The sequence below is a fragment of the Danio rerio genome, chromosome 19 (assembly GCF_049306965.1).
Source record: "Danio rerio strain Tuebingen ecotype United States chromosome 19, GRCz12tu, whole genome shotgun sequence".
NCBI lineage: Eukaryota > Metazoa > Chordata > Actinopteri > Cypriniformes > Danionidae > Danio > Danio rerio.
In genome coordinates, this window is record NC_133194.1 from 843,289 (window position 1) to 860,000 (window position 16,712).

Sequence of the window (16,712 nt, forward strand, 5' to 3'; positions counted from 1 at the left end):
TTGGCCACCCCTGCTGTAAACCATAAACTGTAAAATCAACATTAATTATATTTATGCACTCATTCATTTTCTTTTCGGCTTAGTCCCTTTATTAATCTGGGGTCGCCACAGTGGAATGAACCGCCAACTTATCCAGCATATGTTTTACACAGCGGATGCCCTTCCAGCTGCAACCCATCACTGGAAAACACCCATACACACTCATTCACACTTATACACTATGGCCAGTTTAGTTGATCAGTTCCCCTATAGCGCATGTGTTTGGACTGTGGGGGAAACCGGAGCACCCGGAGGAAACCCATGCCAACACGGGGAGAACATGCAAACTCCACACAGAAACACCAACTGACCCAGCCGAGACTCAAACCAGCATCCTTCTTGCTGTGAGGTGAACGTGCTACCCACTGCACCACCGTGCCGCCCCAATTATATGTATATTATAATGTAAATAAATTATATTTAAATAACTAAAAACAAAAGTTGCAATTCTGAGTAGAAAAAATGTAAATATATACTTATTTGCCTAAAAAATTGCGATTGCTATTTTTTGAGCGTTAGCAGAATTGGGATGCACTCAGATTTGTAAATTTAATAATAATAAATAAGAATAACAATAAATTAATTAAACTCACAAATATGATAAAGTCACAATTCTGGAAAGAAAAATGAATTGCAATATATAGAGCTGCACGTTTGCCCATGAAGAGCTGAGGAAATGTGTATTTAGTTGATTTACAGTTCATTTATACATTAATTATGGTTTATTTATTAATAAAAAAACCCTCGGAACTGCACGACATGAACTCAGAGTTATCAGAAATAACGTCAGAATTACATCAATTACATCAAATAGTCACAATTTTGAGGAAAAATTGCAGGAATGACAATAAATTAACGACCGTAAAAAATGAACTCGTAATTGCAGGACAGTTTTGCAAGCAAATAAACAATCAAAAAACAGTTCATCTAGCTGGATTTAACACCACTGAGCAAGTAAAAATAACATCATTGACATTAATTACAATATACAGTGCATATATCACTGCTTTAAAGTCACAGAAGCTCTCGTGATAACCCCCAGAAACAGTGGAGTGTTTCAATAAGTGCCTCAAAACTCAGAATAGAGACACACGTCAGATCCCAGCAGCTTATCAAGCCTTCACTGCAGAAATAATAACTTATTTTAGAGGGAAAAGTTCACAAAAGTCCAGTCCTTATGTAGTTTGGTGATTTACTAATCTGCTCTCAGTCCAGATGAACATTTGCACACACTCACACACAGTATATGTGTACATACAAACAGAACCTCTCAGTACGGCATGTCTCTTGTATGTTCAAGTGTGTGTGTCTATGCATCTATAAGTGCGTGTGTGTGTGTGCGTGTGTGTGTGTGTCAATTTCAAATTTTGTTTATTTGTCTCATACACAGTACAATATGCAGTGTGTGTGTGTGTGTGAGCGAGAGTGTGTTCGTCTCTGTCTATATATGTTTGTATATATATTCATATGTGTGTGTGTGTATATGTAACCCCGCCAGTCCTACACCACCCAACCCGCTCCGAGCTGGTATCGAACCGGCGACCTTCCGCATGGGAGTCGGTTGCTCTAACGAGGAGGCTAAAGACCATAACGGCTGTGGCTAGAGCAGCTTTAGAGGTCAGAGGAGTTTACCTGCACAGCACACACTAGCCGGCCTCTGCTACATATATACAGTATGTATGTGTGTGTATTTGTGTCCATGAGTGTGTGTGTGTTTCTGAGAGAGAGTGTGTTTGGTGTTTGTGTATGTTTCAAATTTAATTTTTATTAGTCACATACACAGTCATACACAGTGTGTGTGTGTGTGTGTGTGTGTGTGTGTGTGTGTGTGTGTGTGTGTGTGTGTGTGTGTGCGTGTGTGTCAGTGGAGTGTGGGGTTGTTTTGCTCTGTCTCCATCATCTGTATCCTGTCAGAGATGGAGTATGGTGGTGTGTGTGTGTGTGTGTGTGTGTGTGTGAAAGTGGAGTTCTGGGGTGGTGGGGTTGTTGTCCTCCATCATTTGTAACCTGTCAGAGATGGGTTGTGGTGTTTCTGCGGTGTGTGTGTGTGTGTGTGTGTGTGTCAGTGTAATGCAGTGCTGATGGGGTTGTTTTGCTCCGTCTCCTCCATCATCTGTACTCTATCAGAGATGGAGTATGGTGTCTCTGTGGCGTGTGTTTCCTCTTTCTTGCAGCAGCGGTTCCTGATGAGTCTGACCAGCGCTACTGTGGGAATGACCAACACTGGAATACCGGCCAGAATGAAGATGATGGCAGAAATCCAGCCTGGGTACGGCAGCACGGACAGGGTCGGGAAGTTCTCCTGAATAACACAAAGACGGACGGTTAGCATGTGCACTTACAGTACAGCTGAAGTCAGAGTTATTCACACTCCTGTGCAATTTTCTGTCAAATATTTCCCAGATGATGTTGAACATTTCTCACAGTGTTTCCTCTAACATTTGTTCTTCTGGAGAAAGTTTTGTTTTATTTCTTTAATTGTTTTAAAGCCATTTTAAGCTTAATATTATTCACCCCTTCAGCAATATTAGTGTTGGATTGTCTCCAGAACAAACCACTGTTATACAATGACTTGCCTAATTACCCTAACTTTACCCTAATTACCCTAGTGAAGCCTTTACATGTCACTTTCAGCTGAATACTAGTGTCTTGAAGAATATCTAGTCTAATATTATTTACTGTCATCATGATGATGAGAAAATAAATCAGTTATTAGAGATGAGTTATTTACACTATTAGAAATGTGCTGAAGAAATCTGCTCTCTGTTAAACAGAGATATTGGGGTGAAAATAAACAGGAGGGTGAATAATTCAGGATGTAACGGTCACAATAGTGCATATGAACATGATGAGAGCACTATTGTATTCTAGATTAAACATGTGCATCCTTCAAATGTTTATTTTACACATGTATTAACTTGTGTAGAATTTTTTTTTTACAAATAAAAGTTGCTGACATGAAGTTTGCTGTGCATGAATCCATCAGTAGAAAATAATTAAAAGGGTCATTTTCTCTGTTCGAGCTCTGATTATATTGCAGGGTTCAACGCTAAGAATTTTTTCTACTGGCCCGATTGGACCAGTGGTTCAGATTTTTACTTGCCCTGCCAAAATTTTCACTGGCCCCATAAAAGAAATAAAAAAGTTAGCCACATATATTAAATAATGTTTCACGGAATAATGTCAGGTGGTTCATTCCACTGTGGCGACCCCAGATTAATAAAGGGACAAAACCGAAAAGAAAATGAATGAATGAAAATAATGTCAGTAGTTGTAGAATTTAAATATTTGAAAAATATTTAGCAGTAAAATATAGCAGTATGGAAAACGTGCACGTATTTTATCGCAAAACAAAAGGTGGCTGACTTAAAAGTGACGGCAAACTAAGCAAAACATTTTTTTCGTCATGCTGTACCTATTTAAATGTTTCCACAAAGATAGAAACAGACATTTCCTTTAGCCTCATAATTTAATGTCGCGGTCATGTTGCCGTCTATTAAAATTTAGTGACAAGGCAGCACTGCCCCGATTGGGCCAGTAACAATTCTGTCTACTGTCCCGAGCATCTCTCACACTGGCCCCGGGCCATCGGGCAGCCCTTATTGTTGAGCCCTGTATTGTATGCTTTATGGAGGCTTTTTTTCTGATATGGAGAAAAAAAGGCAAAAAAAGCAAAACTTATTTCCCAATTCTGAGTTTTTACGCATAATTTGAATTTTACAAACTCACAAATGCATTCTTAGAAAAAGGAAAAATTGTAAGTTAAGAATTACAAAAATACTTATAAACCACAGACTTTAAAAATATATCAAATATATTTATATAGCTAAAAACAAAAACATTTGCACAAAGAAAACTTGAAAAAAAAATAAATGTAAACTCAGACTTGTCGAAATTGTTTAATTGCAAGAATGGCTAAAAATTAGAAAGTTGAATTTTTTGAGAACTAGTAAAACTAGTAGAAAAATCTGCTCTCTGTTAAACAGAGATATTGGGAAACAATATACTTATAATATACAAACACAGCTGAAGTCAGAATTATTCGCAACCTTTGAATTTTTTTTTATATTCCCCAAATGATGTTGAACAGATTCAGGAAATGTTCACAGTGTGTCTAACAATGTTTGTTCTTCTGGAGAAAGTCTGATTTGTTTTATTTCAGCTAGAATAAAAGCAGTTCATAATTTTTTAAACACCATTTTAAGGTCAAAATTATTCGCCCCTTCCACAGAACAAACCATAATTATACAATAACTTGCCTAATTGCCCTAACCTGCCTAGTTACCCTAATTGAAGCCTTTACATGTCACTTTAAGCTGTATAGAAGTGTCTTGAAGAATATCTAGTCTAATATTATTTACTGTCATCATGACAAAGAGGAAATAAATCAGTTATTAGAGATGAGTTATTAAAAACTATTATGATATAAGTGTGCTGAAAACATCTGCTCTCTGTTAAACAGAAATTGGGAAAAAGAAAAACGGCAGGTGAATAATTCAGACTTCAACTGTACTTGTTTAACAATAGTTTTTATTATACATAAACTGGCAAAACTTAAGTGGTTTAAAACACGTCTTCTGTAAACTCTGTTAGTAAATAAAGGGTTGATTAAAGGAATGTGGCCTGAAAAACAAACTCAGTCAGAAGATTAACTTTAATCCAATGCTGGTGTTTAACAGCAGGTGGCGCTGTGTGCTCTTTTAGAAAAACTTCATGACTGGTTTTGTGTGTTTGAACATACACTAGCCCAAATCTTTGGACCTTTTCTTGTAGTTTAACTGTAAATTATTAGTCAGTTGGAGTCAGAATTGTTCACCCTCCTGAATATTTGCTTCCTAGTATCTCTGTTTAACAGAGAGCAGATTTCTTCAACACATTTTTAATCATAATAGTTTAATAACTTATTTATAATAACCTAATATTTTCTCTTTGTCATGACGACAGCACATAATATTAGACTAGATATTCTTCAAGACAGCTTAAAGTGACATGTAAAGGCTTCACTAGGGTAATTAGGGTAAAGTTAGGGTAATTAGGCAAGTCATTGTATAACAGTGGTTTGTTCTGGAGACAATCCAACACTAATATTGCTGAAGGGGCCAATAATATAATAATAATAATAATATTTTTTATTTATATAGCGCCTTTCCAGAGCTCAAGGACACTTTACAAAGAATACAACAAAAAGATAAACAAACATACATGAAGTCAAATATAACAAACTGGAATTACACGAACAAGACCTACAGTAGGAGACAAATGAGCAGAGGGGAGGTGGATCAGATTAAGTGGTCAGTTTGGCAGATCAGAAGCGAAGCATTCAGAAAATAAGAGAGTCTTAAGGAAGGATCTGAATTCAGAGATGTTATTAGCAGAGCGGAGTGAGCGTGGTGGAGAGTTTCAGAGTTTGGGTGTAATAACACTAAATGATCTGACCCCCATTGAAGAGAGAGGCGATACCGAGGGACAGCGAGAAGGCTCAGAGCCAGCAGAACATAATGAACGAGCTGGGGTGTAGAGGACAGGCATGTTGCAGAGATAGGAGGGTGCTAGGCTGTTTAGGGATCTAAATGAAGGAGGAGAATTTTGAATTTAATGCGATAAGCAACAGGGAGCCAATGTAGGTCGTACAAGATTGGGGTTATGTGAGCAGAACGTTTGGTATGAGTGAGTTTTGAATATACTGTAATCTGGAGATGAAGCGGCAGGCAGACCAATGAAAAGAGCATTACAGTAGTCGATGCGTGAGGAGACAAATGCGTCTCAGCATCCTCACTACTGATGAAGGCACGTATTATTAATATTAATATTATAATATTGAGCCTTTAAAAAGTTAAAAACTGCTTTTATTCTAGCTGAAATCAAACAAATGAGACTTTCTCCAGAAGAACAAATATTAGAGGAAATTACTGTGAACATTTCCTGAATCTGTTCAACATCATTTGGGAAATATTTGATAGATATAATATTAATTAATAACTACATGTATTTGATGTCTGTCCCTGTTACACTAGAGGTGAGCTTCTCTGTGCTGAATCTGCTGTGTTGTTGTTGTTGACTTTGAGTGTGTATGTGTGTGTGTGTGACGTACAGACTCCGGGTCCCAGGCGATGTATGTCAGTTTTTTGCTGACGGTGGTGACGAAGTAGAAGAGGAAGATGACCAGCACTATCAGAGGACTGATGAGTCTCCAGGTGGCCTGCCAGAAGATGTTGGGCTTGTGGCCGATCATGAACTTGATGTCATCATTGAATCTGTGACAACACAACAACATCAACAACAGGTCAGGTTTCACTTTATAAGCTGTTATGTAGAAACAGTCATCTGTATGATGGGGTTTATGCACAGCAAGTGTTTTTCAGCCACTGATATACTTCAGGTGAAGGGTCGATGTGACTATTTTCAGTTTCATGATGTTCCTCTTACAGGGTTTCTGCAGGTCTCAAGTCAAATTTAAGACTTTTTAAGATGCTTTTAAGATCATTAAGTATGAACCTTTAGATTAGACAAGGTTAAAGACTCAGGATTTTTTCAAATGGCCTGATATTATCATGAGAAATGGTGTAGTTGTTTTTGTTCCTCGATTCTTAGTCTTTTTTTCCCTGATTGGGGAATCTAATTTGGGGAGTTTGCTGTCCATCTCTTTGCAATAAAAAAACTAAATATAAAAGATAAGGTTGGCCTGATTGAGGAGCTTTACTTTGGACAAAGTAAATGAAGGCCTGTGTAAAATGGTTTAAGACCTACAACACAATATTTCAGTGGCTTTAAGACCCAGCGGACACCCTGATTTTACAGCATTGATAATTGAATGAAGATACAGTCATTTAAATTGACCTAAGTATTAATTTAGCTGTTCAAGAGGAAACAAATGATTAAATAAATGTCCATATTCTAAAGACATGGTGCAGAGTGATGTAGTTGAATGCAGTGCTTCTTGTCCAGTCTGAAAGCCACTTTACATGGTGTATCAATCATGCAGTGAAGATCAGTGATCTTACAGTAAAGCAGATCTGAAATGTGCTGAGTTTATACTGGCCTAATGGTTTACAGGAAGTGCTCGAGCTGGCTTATTCCAAATTAAAAGTCTCTGTGCATATAGCCTATTGAATATTCATTCATTCAATTTCATCCACTTTTCTGGGGCCGGGTTGTGGGGGCAGCAGTCTCAGGAGAGAACCCCAGACTTCCCTTTCCCCAGACACTTCCTTCAGCTCCTCCAAGGTCTGCCGAGAGATTTACTCCTTCCAGGGTGTCCTGGGTCTTCCCCGAGCCCTCCTCCTGGTGGGACACCTCCCTAGGTAGGCGTCCAGGAGGCATCCGCAACAGATGCCCGAGCCACCTCAGCTGCCTTCTCTGGATGTGGAGGAGCAGCAGCTCTACTCCGAGCTCCACCTGGGTGTCAGAGCTCCTCACCCTGTCTATGAGGGTGCGCCCTGCCACCCTGTGGAGGAAACTCATTTCAGCTGCTTGTCTCCGAGAGCTTGTCCTTTCAGTCATGACCCAAAGCTCATGACCATAGGTGAGAGTAGAAACGTAGATTGACTGGTAAATCGAGAGCTTTGCCTTTCGGCTCAGCTCCTTCTGTACCACAACTGACCGGTACATCCATCACATTACTCCTGCCGCTGTACCCATCCCAACCCCACCAACTTGAACTCCAACTTGGACTTTCCTCCAACCTGGAGATGGCAAACCCTCTTTTTGCAGTTGAGTACCATGACTTTGGACGTGGAGGTGCTGATTCTCATCCCAGCCTCATCACACTTGGCAGAAAACCGCCCCAGTGCATGCTGAAGGTCCATGTTCGATAAAGCCAACAGAACAACATCTTCTGCGGATAACAGAGATGAAATCCTGTGGTCCCCAAACCGGACCCCCTCCAGCCCAAGGCTGCTCTTTGAAATTCTGTATATAAAAATTATAAACAGAACCGGTGGCAAAGGGCAGCCCTGCTGGAGCCCAACATGCACTGGAAACAAGTCGATTACAATATAATGTGGATCATCCTTGAACAGTGACAGTCCTATTAAACTGAACTGAGAGCGTCTTCATCTGCTGCTCTTCCGCTTGATGTGCTGAATTATTGCTGTAGCTGTTATTTGATGTGGTTTGTAAGATCTGTGGACTCACCTGTCAATGCCGTAAACGTACGATACAGCCATCATCTCGCAGAAGGCGATGATCAGCAGAGGAATGGATACGGCAAAGCCATCGAACAGAGCGAGCCAATATTCCCCTGAGCCCTGAGCGAATATAATGGCGAAAGCGAAAGACACCACACACACCAAAGCTGGAACACAGACACAGACAGACACTGCAGTCAGTTCATATTGCTGAACAATATGGAGCCTATGAACACGTGCCAGACGCAAAGCAAGTGTTTTTTGCTAGTTTGCTAGTTTTTTATTTTCTTTTCGGCTTAGTCCCTTTATTAATCTGTGGTCGCCACAGCGGAATGAACCGCCAACTTATCCAGCACGTTTTTATGCAGCCGCAACCCATCTCTGGGAATCATCCATACACACTCACTCACACTCATACACTACGGACAATTTAGCTGACACAATTCACCTACAGTGCATGTGTTTGGACTGTGGGGGAAACCGGAGCACTCGGAGGAAACCCACGCAGAGCAACCCAGGCTCATTCTGGAAACGTAGCCCTGTGGACATTTCTGGAGACTGCAAAATATGTCCCGGGAGGTACGTATTTGTGCAGTTTTTGTTTTCGCTAATCCGTGAAAGGCCGCTGTGCGCGCTTTGTCACGTCTCAAACGCCTCTCGCGAGCACGAGCCATTCTACCCGCGCTGTTCTCGCGTAAAAAGCCGCCGGAGGCCGCCGTTGAGCCGCCGTCTGTCTGACTGACTGACTGAATGACTGAACGATTGACTGGGCGGCCGACCAATTGGCCGACCCAGCCACCCACCTCCTCCTCCTTCTTCCCTAAACCCAATTGACGATTAGCAAAAGCTGTCCAGAAAAAGAAAAGCCCCCTTCCGATTTTGATCCGCGTTTTCGGATTTCACCGCATTCTCGCCCGAATACGAACTCGTTTGCTTTATTTTTTGTATTCTGTTTTTTTTTCCACGGCCAGCTCCTCCTCCGGGCCTCCGCTCCGCTGACGTAACACAACGAGCTAACCGGACAAACTGGTTGCGCCGGGAAAGCCCTCCACACGGAGGAAGTGAGCCGTCAGCCGGCGAGCGCGAAAAGGAGCGGTGTCACACCGCCCGTAGTGTTTGCCTCCGTTCACGTAAATCGAAGACGTCCAGAAACGTCTGTAGTGCTACGTTTTCAGAATGAGCTTGGGTTGACTCAGGGAGAACATGCAAGCTCCACACAGAAACACCAACTGACCCAGCCGAGGCTCGAACCAGCGACCTTCAGCAACCTTATTGTTGATCTGCTATTATGGTAAGCGCCGCCTGATGGCAGCTGGGTGTACTGCAGCTAAAGTGGGAAACGGCTGTAGTGTACTCACTAATTAATTCAAATCTTTTGTACATTTAGATAAATCTCTATACTTGGCGTAAGATTATCCATAATGCATCGCTGACTTAAATAACACGATCAATCGGCATATCGATATTTTGCTCCACCCCTAATCGATAACCCAACAAAGTAAAACAAAATCCAAAGTCAGTCATTTCATGCACTCTTGGAGAGCCCCCTAACATTCTCACCTGTATATGCCTCCTTTGGCCAATTTTTTGGGAGGATATCGAGATCCTGCAGCGGCACCACAACACCTTCAATACTGCCGAACATGGTGGACAACCCGAGGCAGAAGAGCATGATGAAGAACAGCACTGACCACAGAGGAGACACCGGCATCTTAGTGATGGCCTCAGTGAAGACGATAAACGCCAGACCCGTTCCCTCAACACCCTGACAAACACACGACAGCACTGAGAAGATTGACTCCACACTGTGCAAAGTATAAGATCAGATCTGCTGGAGGTGCAGGGAAGCAGACCTGGCTCAGAAACGTCTGCATGTCGCAGGTTTTCAGCTGCAGCTCCTGAATGATGTCTGGTCTGCTGATGTTGAGCTGCTGAATAGCCTCAGTGTAGTTACCCTCAATGATGCTTCCCTCCGGCAGGTCAAACGCGTTCAGCAGAGACAGAATATTCCTGTGAGGAGGAGGAAAAAAAGAGTGGTGAGTTTCAGAATATTCACTGAAAATGGAAAATAGTGTAGAGTTTAAGTCTTCTGTGAATTTTTCTTTGTCAAATATTTCCCAAATGATGTTGAACAGATTCAGGAAATGTTCACAGTGTTTCCTCTAATATTTGTTCTTCTGGAGAAAGTCTGCTTTGTTTTATTTCAGCTAGAATAAAATCATTGGTCCCACTTTATATTAAGTGTCCTTAACTACTATGTACTTACATCAAAAAATAAATACAATGTTCTTACTGTGTTTATAATGTATTTGAGAACACTTGTGGTGCTCTTGAGTTGGGATAGAGGTTGGGTTATAAACAGGTTTGGTGGCATGGGCAGGTTTAAAGGTGGGTTAAGGTGTAAGGGATGGTCAACAGTGTATTTACAAATGTAATAACAAAAGGTAATTACATACCTGTTTTTAATCAAGCATAAGTACACAGTAAATACATGTATTTACTCAATAAGCACATTGTAACAAATTATTAATTCCTGTGTAAGTACATATTAGTCAAGGCCACTTAATATAAAGTGGGACTAAATCATTTTTTAATTGTTTTAAAGCCATGTTAAGCTCAATATTATTCGCACCTTCAGCAATATTAGTGTTGGATTGTCTCCAGAACAAACCACTGTTATACAATGACTTGCCTAATTACCCTAACTTTACCCTAATTACCCTAGTGAAGCCTTTACATGTCACTTTAAGCTGAACACTAGTGTCTTGAAGAATATCTGGAGTAATATTATTTACTGTCATGGGCTAATAATTCAGGGGGGCTAATAATTCTGACTTCAACTGTATATATATATATATATATATATATATATATATATATATATATATATATATATATATATATATATATATATATATATATATATATATCTCAGAATTATTCGCCCCCTTTCGATTTTTTTTTTCTTTTTAAAATATTTCCCAAATGATGTTTAACAGATTCAGGAAATTTTCACAGTATGTCTGATAATATTTTTTCTTCTGGAGAAAGTCTTATTTGTTTTATTTCGGCTAGAATAAGAGCAGTTATTAATTTTTCAAAAAACATTTTTTGGACAAAAATATTAGCCCCTTTAAGCTAATTTTCCCCCCGATAATCTATAGACCAAACCATTGTTATACAGTAACTTGCCTAATTACCCTAACCTGCCTAGTTCACCTTATTAACCTAGTGAAGCCTTTAAATATCACTTTAAGCTTGATGTCATGATGACAAAGATAAAAAAATAAATCAATGATTTGAAATGAGTTATTAAAACTATTAAGTTTAGAAATGTGCTGAAACAATCTTCCCTCCATTAAATAGAAATTGGGGGAAAAAATAAACGGGGGCTAATAATTCTGACTTCAACTATATATATATATATATATATATACACACACACATACACATACATACATACATACATACATGATCTTTAACTAAATGTTTATCTAGTGAGCATGAGAGATGAAGTTACCCATTGAGACAGTCGTCAAACCTCTCGGTGGCTCTGAAACCAATGATGGAGTAAATGACGATGGCGGCGTAAATCGATGTCATGCCGTTGATTATAGAGATGATGACGGCGTCCTGCTCGCAGTTATTACTGTAGAAAATCAGACATTTTCACTGGATTAAAATAGTTGCCCTCGCACATCACTACACTCAGCGCAGGTTTGTGTGTTTCAGTGTAATGTTCACTCACTGCACAGAGTTGTAGCTGGAGAAGGCGATCAGTCCTCCAAACGCCAGAGAGAAGGAGAAGAAGACCTGCGCTCCTGCATCCAGCCATGTTTGCGGATCCAGGAGCTCATTCACCTGCACACACACACACACAGTCAGAAAATACATCATGCACACTGACTCACCTGCTTTATATAATAATAATAATAATAATAGTGTGTATGTGTGTGTGTGTGAGTGAGAGAGAGAGAGACTCACATCGGGAGTGAAGAGGAACTTGATGCCGCTGACAGAACCTTTGAGCGTCAGTCCTCTGATCAGGAAGATAGTGAGCACTAGATAGGGCAGGGTGGAGGTGATGTACACTGCCTGCACATACAGAACACACTCAATGAACACACACTCTAAACCACTACAGTCACGCAATAAACACACACTAATCAGCAACACACACTCAAACCTCTGCGAGACCTGTAAATCTGCCTGCAGTGCTGTGTTTGGGGGTTTTTAGTGCTGTTTATTTGCACAACAATTAAGCAGTGAGCTCTGTGTCAGCACTGTGGCCTCACAGCAAGAATGTTGCTGGTTCCAGTCCTGGTTGGGTCAGCTGGCGTTTCTGTATGGAATTTGCATGCGTGTGAATGAGTGTGTATGGGTGTTTCCCAGTACTGGGTTGCAGCTGGAAGGGCATCCATTCGCTGTGTAAATCATATGCTGGAATAATTGGCGGTTCATTCCGCTGTGGTGACCCCTGATAAATAAGGGTCTAAGCCAAAGGAAAATTAAATGAATGAATGAATTAAGCAGTGCAAAAATGCTGTTATAAATTGTATATTACATTTTTTATGTTTATATATATATATATATATATATATATATATATATATATATATATATATATATATATATATATATTAAAACTCAATTTAAAGTATAAGGAATAAACTTCCAATTAATTTACAAAATTTTATACAGCAATAAAAGAAAATAAATAATATAAATTTTCAAAACAATTAATAAATAATAATCTATTTATGAATAATAAAACATTTTGAAATTAATTTAATACACTTTAATAAATGATGTATTTAATATTTTGAAATAAATGTATTAGATTTCAAACATTACTTAAAATACATGAATATCTTTACATTAATTGACAGATAATAACACACACACAACATATATATATATATATATATATATATATATATAATGTTTAAAATTTATTTCAAAAATGTATATATTTTAATTCTAACCTTTAATAAAGTATTTAATACATATTTTGACATGAATAATTATTTTTCATACAGTGTATCTTCATTTAAATTACACACTATAATAAACAAGCATTTGTATTGCATTTAATAAAAAAAGATGATTTAATTTGGCGTAATTCGCTTGCACACAGTGTCTTAAATCAACAAATTCTAATAGTTTTAGGAGCAGATTTCTACATTATGTCTCCATATGAGCTGTTGTCTGCTCTCGCTGTGATGTAAATCAGAGAGAAATATCAGTTATCAGAGATTCCTCTCCAGCCATTAGTGTTGTTTATTATCTTTACAGCAGACCAATCTCCTGCCCTTTGTGCTCCTCATACAGCCGTCGTATCAGTTTCCTCTTATTATCACTTTTATGAGTTTTATCCTAGCATTAGCAAAACTTCCAGGCTACCAGACGGTAAATCTGTGTGTTAATGTTTAACCGCTGTCACCACACCCTGGATTAACCCTGTTTATCTGCTCTTTCTGAGGGCTGGTTGTTCATTATTGTGGGGATTTCACTGGGTTAATCATCTCATTTATCAACAAGGTTATTAATGCAGCTGCACGTGGACATAACACTGCGCATGCCCTCTAATAAATCACTCATTGAGGACTGCAGAACACACTTTACACCTCATTTACTGACAATCATGTGTTTGGCAATTAGGGTTAGCATTGGTTTCCCATTTAATAAACACTGCACTGCAAAAAATGCCTTTCTTACTCAGAGTTTCTGTCTTGTTTCTAGTCCAAATATCTAAAAATGCTTAAATTGAGAAGCATTTTTTTAGACAAGCAAAACATATTGTCTTGTTTTAGGAAATAATGAGTCAAAATTAAATGAGTTTTGCCTTAAAACAATGCAAATAATCTGCCAATGGGTTAGTAAATCAGTATTATCTCAAAGCCATAACAGGATTATTTCACTTACACCATTTGCAGATTATTTTGCTTGTTTTACAGTAAAACTCACCTCATTTTGAATAAATCCTTTCTGAAAACAAGACAATATTTTCTGCTTGTCTAGAAAATGCTTAATGATTTCAAAATGTGTAGATGTTTTAGACAGAAACTCTTTGTAGGAAAAGCATTTAATGCAGTGTTTATAAATGAGACCCAGATAACTCTGGACAAACATCATTTCAGCATTACTGGAAGACCTTTTGTTTATAACTAAAAATATTCTGTTATCTGGATAGACTACTGATTATTTTCATTTTGAAAGCATTATAATGCTGCCTTTAAATGTTTTCTGAATATTTTTAAACAAGTAAATTGTAAAAAAAGTTACATAAACATCTAACTAAAACATTTCAGAGATAAAGTAGTGCCTTTTTATCTTTATTAAAGAGCAGATAACTTTGGACGAACATTATTTTAATGTTACCTGAAGAACTTTTATTCTTAGTTGCTAGAAGGGATACAGCTGAGAATTACTTTTATTATTGATTAAATTACCTATTAATTTTTATTTTTGTTAATGTCTACCCAACCCCAACCCTCACAGTAATGTATTAAAACAGTAATTATACAGAGTATTAATTATATTATTGATTAAATTACCCAATAAATTATATTTTATTAACACACACCCCTACCCCAACCCTCACAGCAATGTAATAATAGCAAGAATTAGTCTTATTATTGATTAAATAAGCCAATAAATTTTATTTCATTAACGTCTACCCATACTACTACCTAAAAACAGTAATTATACAGAGTATTAATCATATTATTGATTAAATTACCCATTAAATTATATTTTATTAACACATACCCCTAAACCAAACCCTCACAGTAATGTAAAAACAGTAATTATACGAAGTATTATTCTTATAATTGATTATTTTACCTATTAAATAGTATTTTATTAATGTTTACCCCTACCCCAACCCTCATATTAATGTAAAAACAGTAATTATAGCGAATATAATCATAATATTAATTAATTTACTTATTAAATTGTATTTTTTAACATTTTTCCCTACCCCAATTCTCACAGTAAGGTAAAAACAGTAATTATGCAGAGTATTATTTATATTATTGGTAAATTTTCCCATTAAATTGTATTTAATTAACGTTTACCCCTACCCCAACCCTCATAATAATGTAAACACAGTAATTATATTGAGTATTATTAATTAAATTATGCATCAGTTGTGTTTCACCTTCCCGGTGGTCTCGATTCCTCTGATGCAGCAAACCCACAGCACCGTCCAGGCACACAGCAGACTGAGCACCATCCACCACTGCAGACCGCCAGAGTCCTCGATGTGCGGCGTCGTGTTCAGAGTCTTCCTGTACCAGAAATAATCCACTGGAGAGCTGCGCTCACACTCCGACACAAACCCTACACACACAGGTTTGTTTTACTGAATTGTGGGGACTTTACATAGGTCTCCATTGTTTTGATAATGTGTAGATAATGTTTTCTATCCCCCTAACCCCAACTTTATCCCCAACCCAACCCCTTACAGGACACTGTGCAGTTTTACTTTCTCAATATAATGTGTGCATGGTGTGTATGGACAGTGTGTATGGTTTGTACGGTGTGTACCTGTCCTGCTGCCATTAATAGGACACTGGCTCCAGGGTAAAGGGTCTTGGAAAGAGTTGAAGAAGTACCACATGACCCAGGCGATGATGGTGTTATAGTACATGCCCACGATGAAGGACACCAGCATAGAGGCGATACCTGAGAGAGAGATGCTTTACTCTCTGTGTGATGTTATTCACTATATAATCACCAGAGACAGAAGATGAAACATTCAATCACTCATTTTCCTTCGGTTTAGTCTCTTCATTCATGAGGGGTCGCCACGACAGAGGGAACCGCCAACTATTACAGCATATGTTTCACGCAGTGGATGCTCTTCCGGCTGCAACCCAGTACTGGGAAACACCCATACACTTACTCATACACTACAGCCAGTTTAGTTGATCAGTTCCCCTATAGCGCGTGTGTTTGGACTGTGGGGGAAACCAGAGCACCCGGAGGAAACCCACACCAACACGGGGAGAACATGCAAACTCCACACAGAAACACCAATTGACCCAGACGGGATTCGAACCAGAGACCTTCTTACTGTGAGGCATCGGTGCCAACCACTGAGCCACCATGTTGCCCCTAGATGAAACATTATACAGTGTATTCATAGTTTTGGCTAACTAAACCACTCTCTTTAATGCATAGATGCAATGCAATACAGTTTCTTTGTGAGACTTTTCTTTTATAAGGTCTTTTTTTGGCAAATTTGGGGAATTTTTAAAAAATATATTCTATATTTTGAAATATGTCTAACTATAACTATTATATTTGAATATATATCTACAAATTTGTAATGTAAATATTATTCCAATAGGTAAAATATATTTATATCTAAATGCCAATTTTTATATTTGGAAAAATAATCATAAATAATATATATAAAAATATTAATAATATATATATATATATATATATATATATATATATATATATATATATATATATATATATATATATGTATATGTAAAATACAAACTCATATGTCAAATGTAATTTGCAATATAT

General features: G+C 38.2%; 1 protein-coding gene across 2 annotated transcripts in view; it reads right to left on the minus strand.

Moving 5' to 3' along the window:
• Nucleotides 1-686: 686 nt before the first annotated feature.
• slc6a19a.2 (solute carrier family 6 member 19a, tandem duplicate 2) overlaps nt 687-16,712 on the minus strand; it is a 21,721-nt gene continuing 5,695 nt past the window's right edge. Inside the window, exons 3-13 of one of the 2 annotated variants that reach the window (XR_012394780.1) lie at nt 15,717-15,854; nt 15,328-15,509; nt 12,150-12,260; nt 11,914-12,026; nt 11,686-11,814; nt 10,019-10,175; nt 9,726-9,930; nt 8,173-8,332; nt 6,131-6,293; nt 1,672-2,341; nt 687-1,605 (exon numbers count right to left, since the gene is read on the minus strand). Coding sequence is in view for 1 of the 2 variants with exons in the window: in XM_002665446.8 (XP_002665492.2) it covers nt 2,102-2,341; nt 6,131-6,293; nt 8,173-8,332; nt 9,726-9,930; nt 10,019-10,175; nt 11,686-11,814; nt 11,914-12,026; nt 12,150-12,260; nt 15,328-15,509; nt 15,717-15,854 (1,598 nt within the window). In the remaining variant the exon portion in view is untranslated. Of the gene's footprint in view, nt 2,342-6,130; nt 6,294-8,172; nt 8,333-9,725; nt 9,931-10,018; nt 10,176-11,685; nt 11,815-11,913; nt 12,027-12,149; nt 12,261-15,327; nt 15,510-15,716; nt 15,855-16,712 lie in introns of both variants that reach the window. The other variant, XM_002665446.8, reaches the window with a different exon arrangement.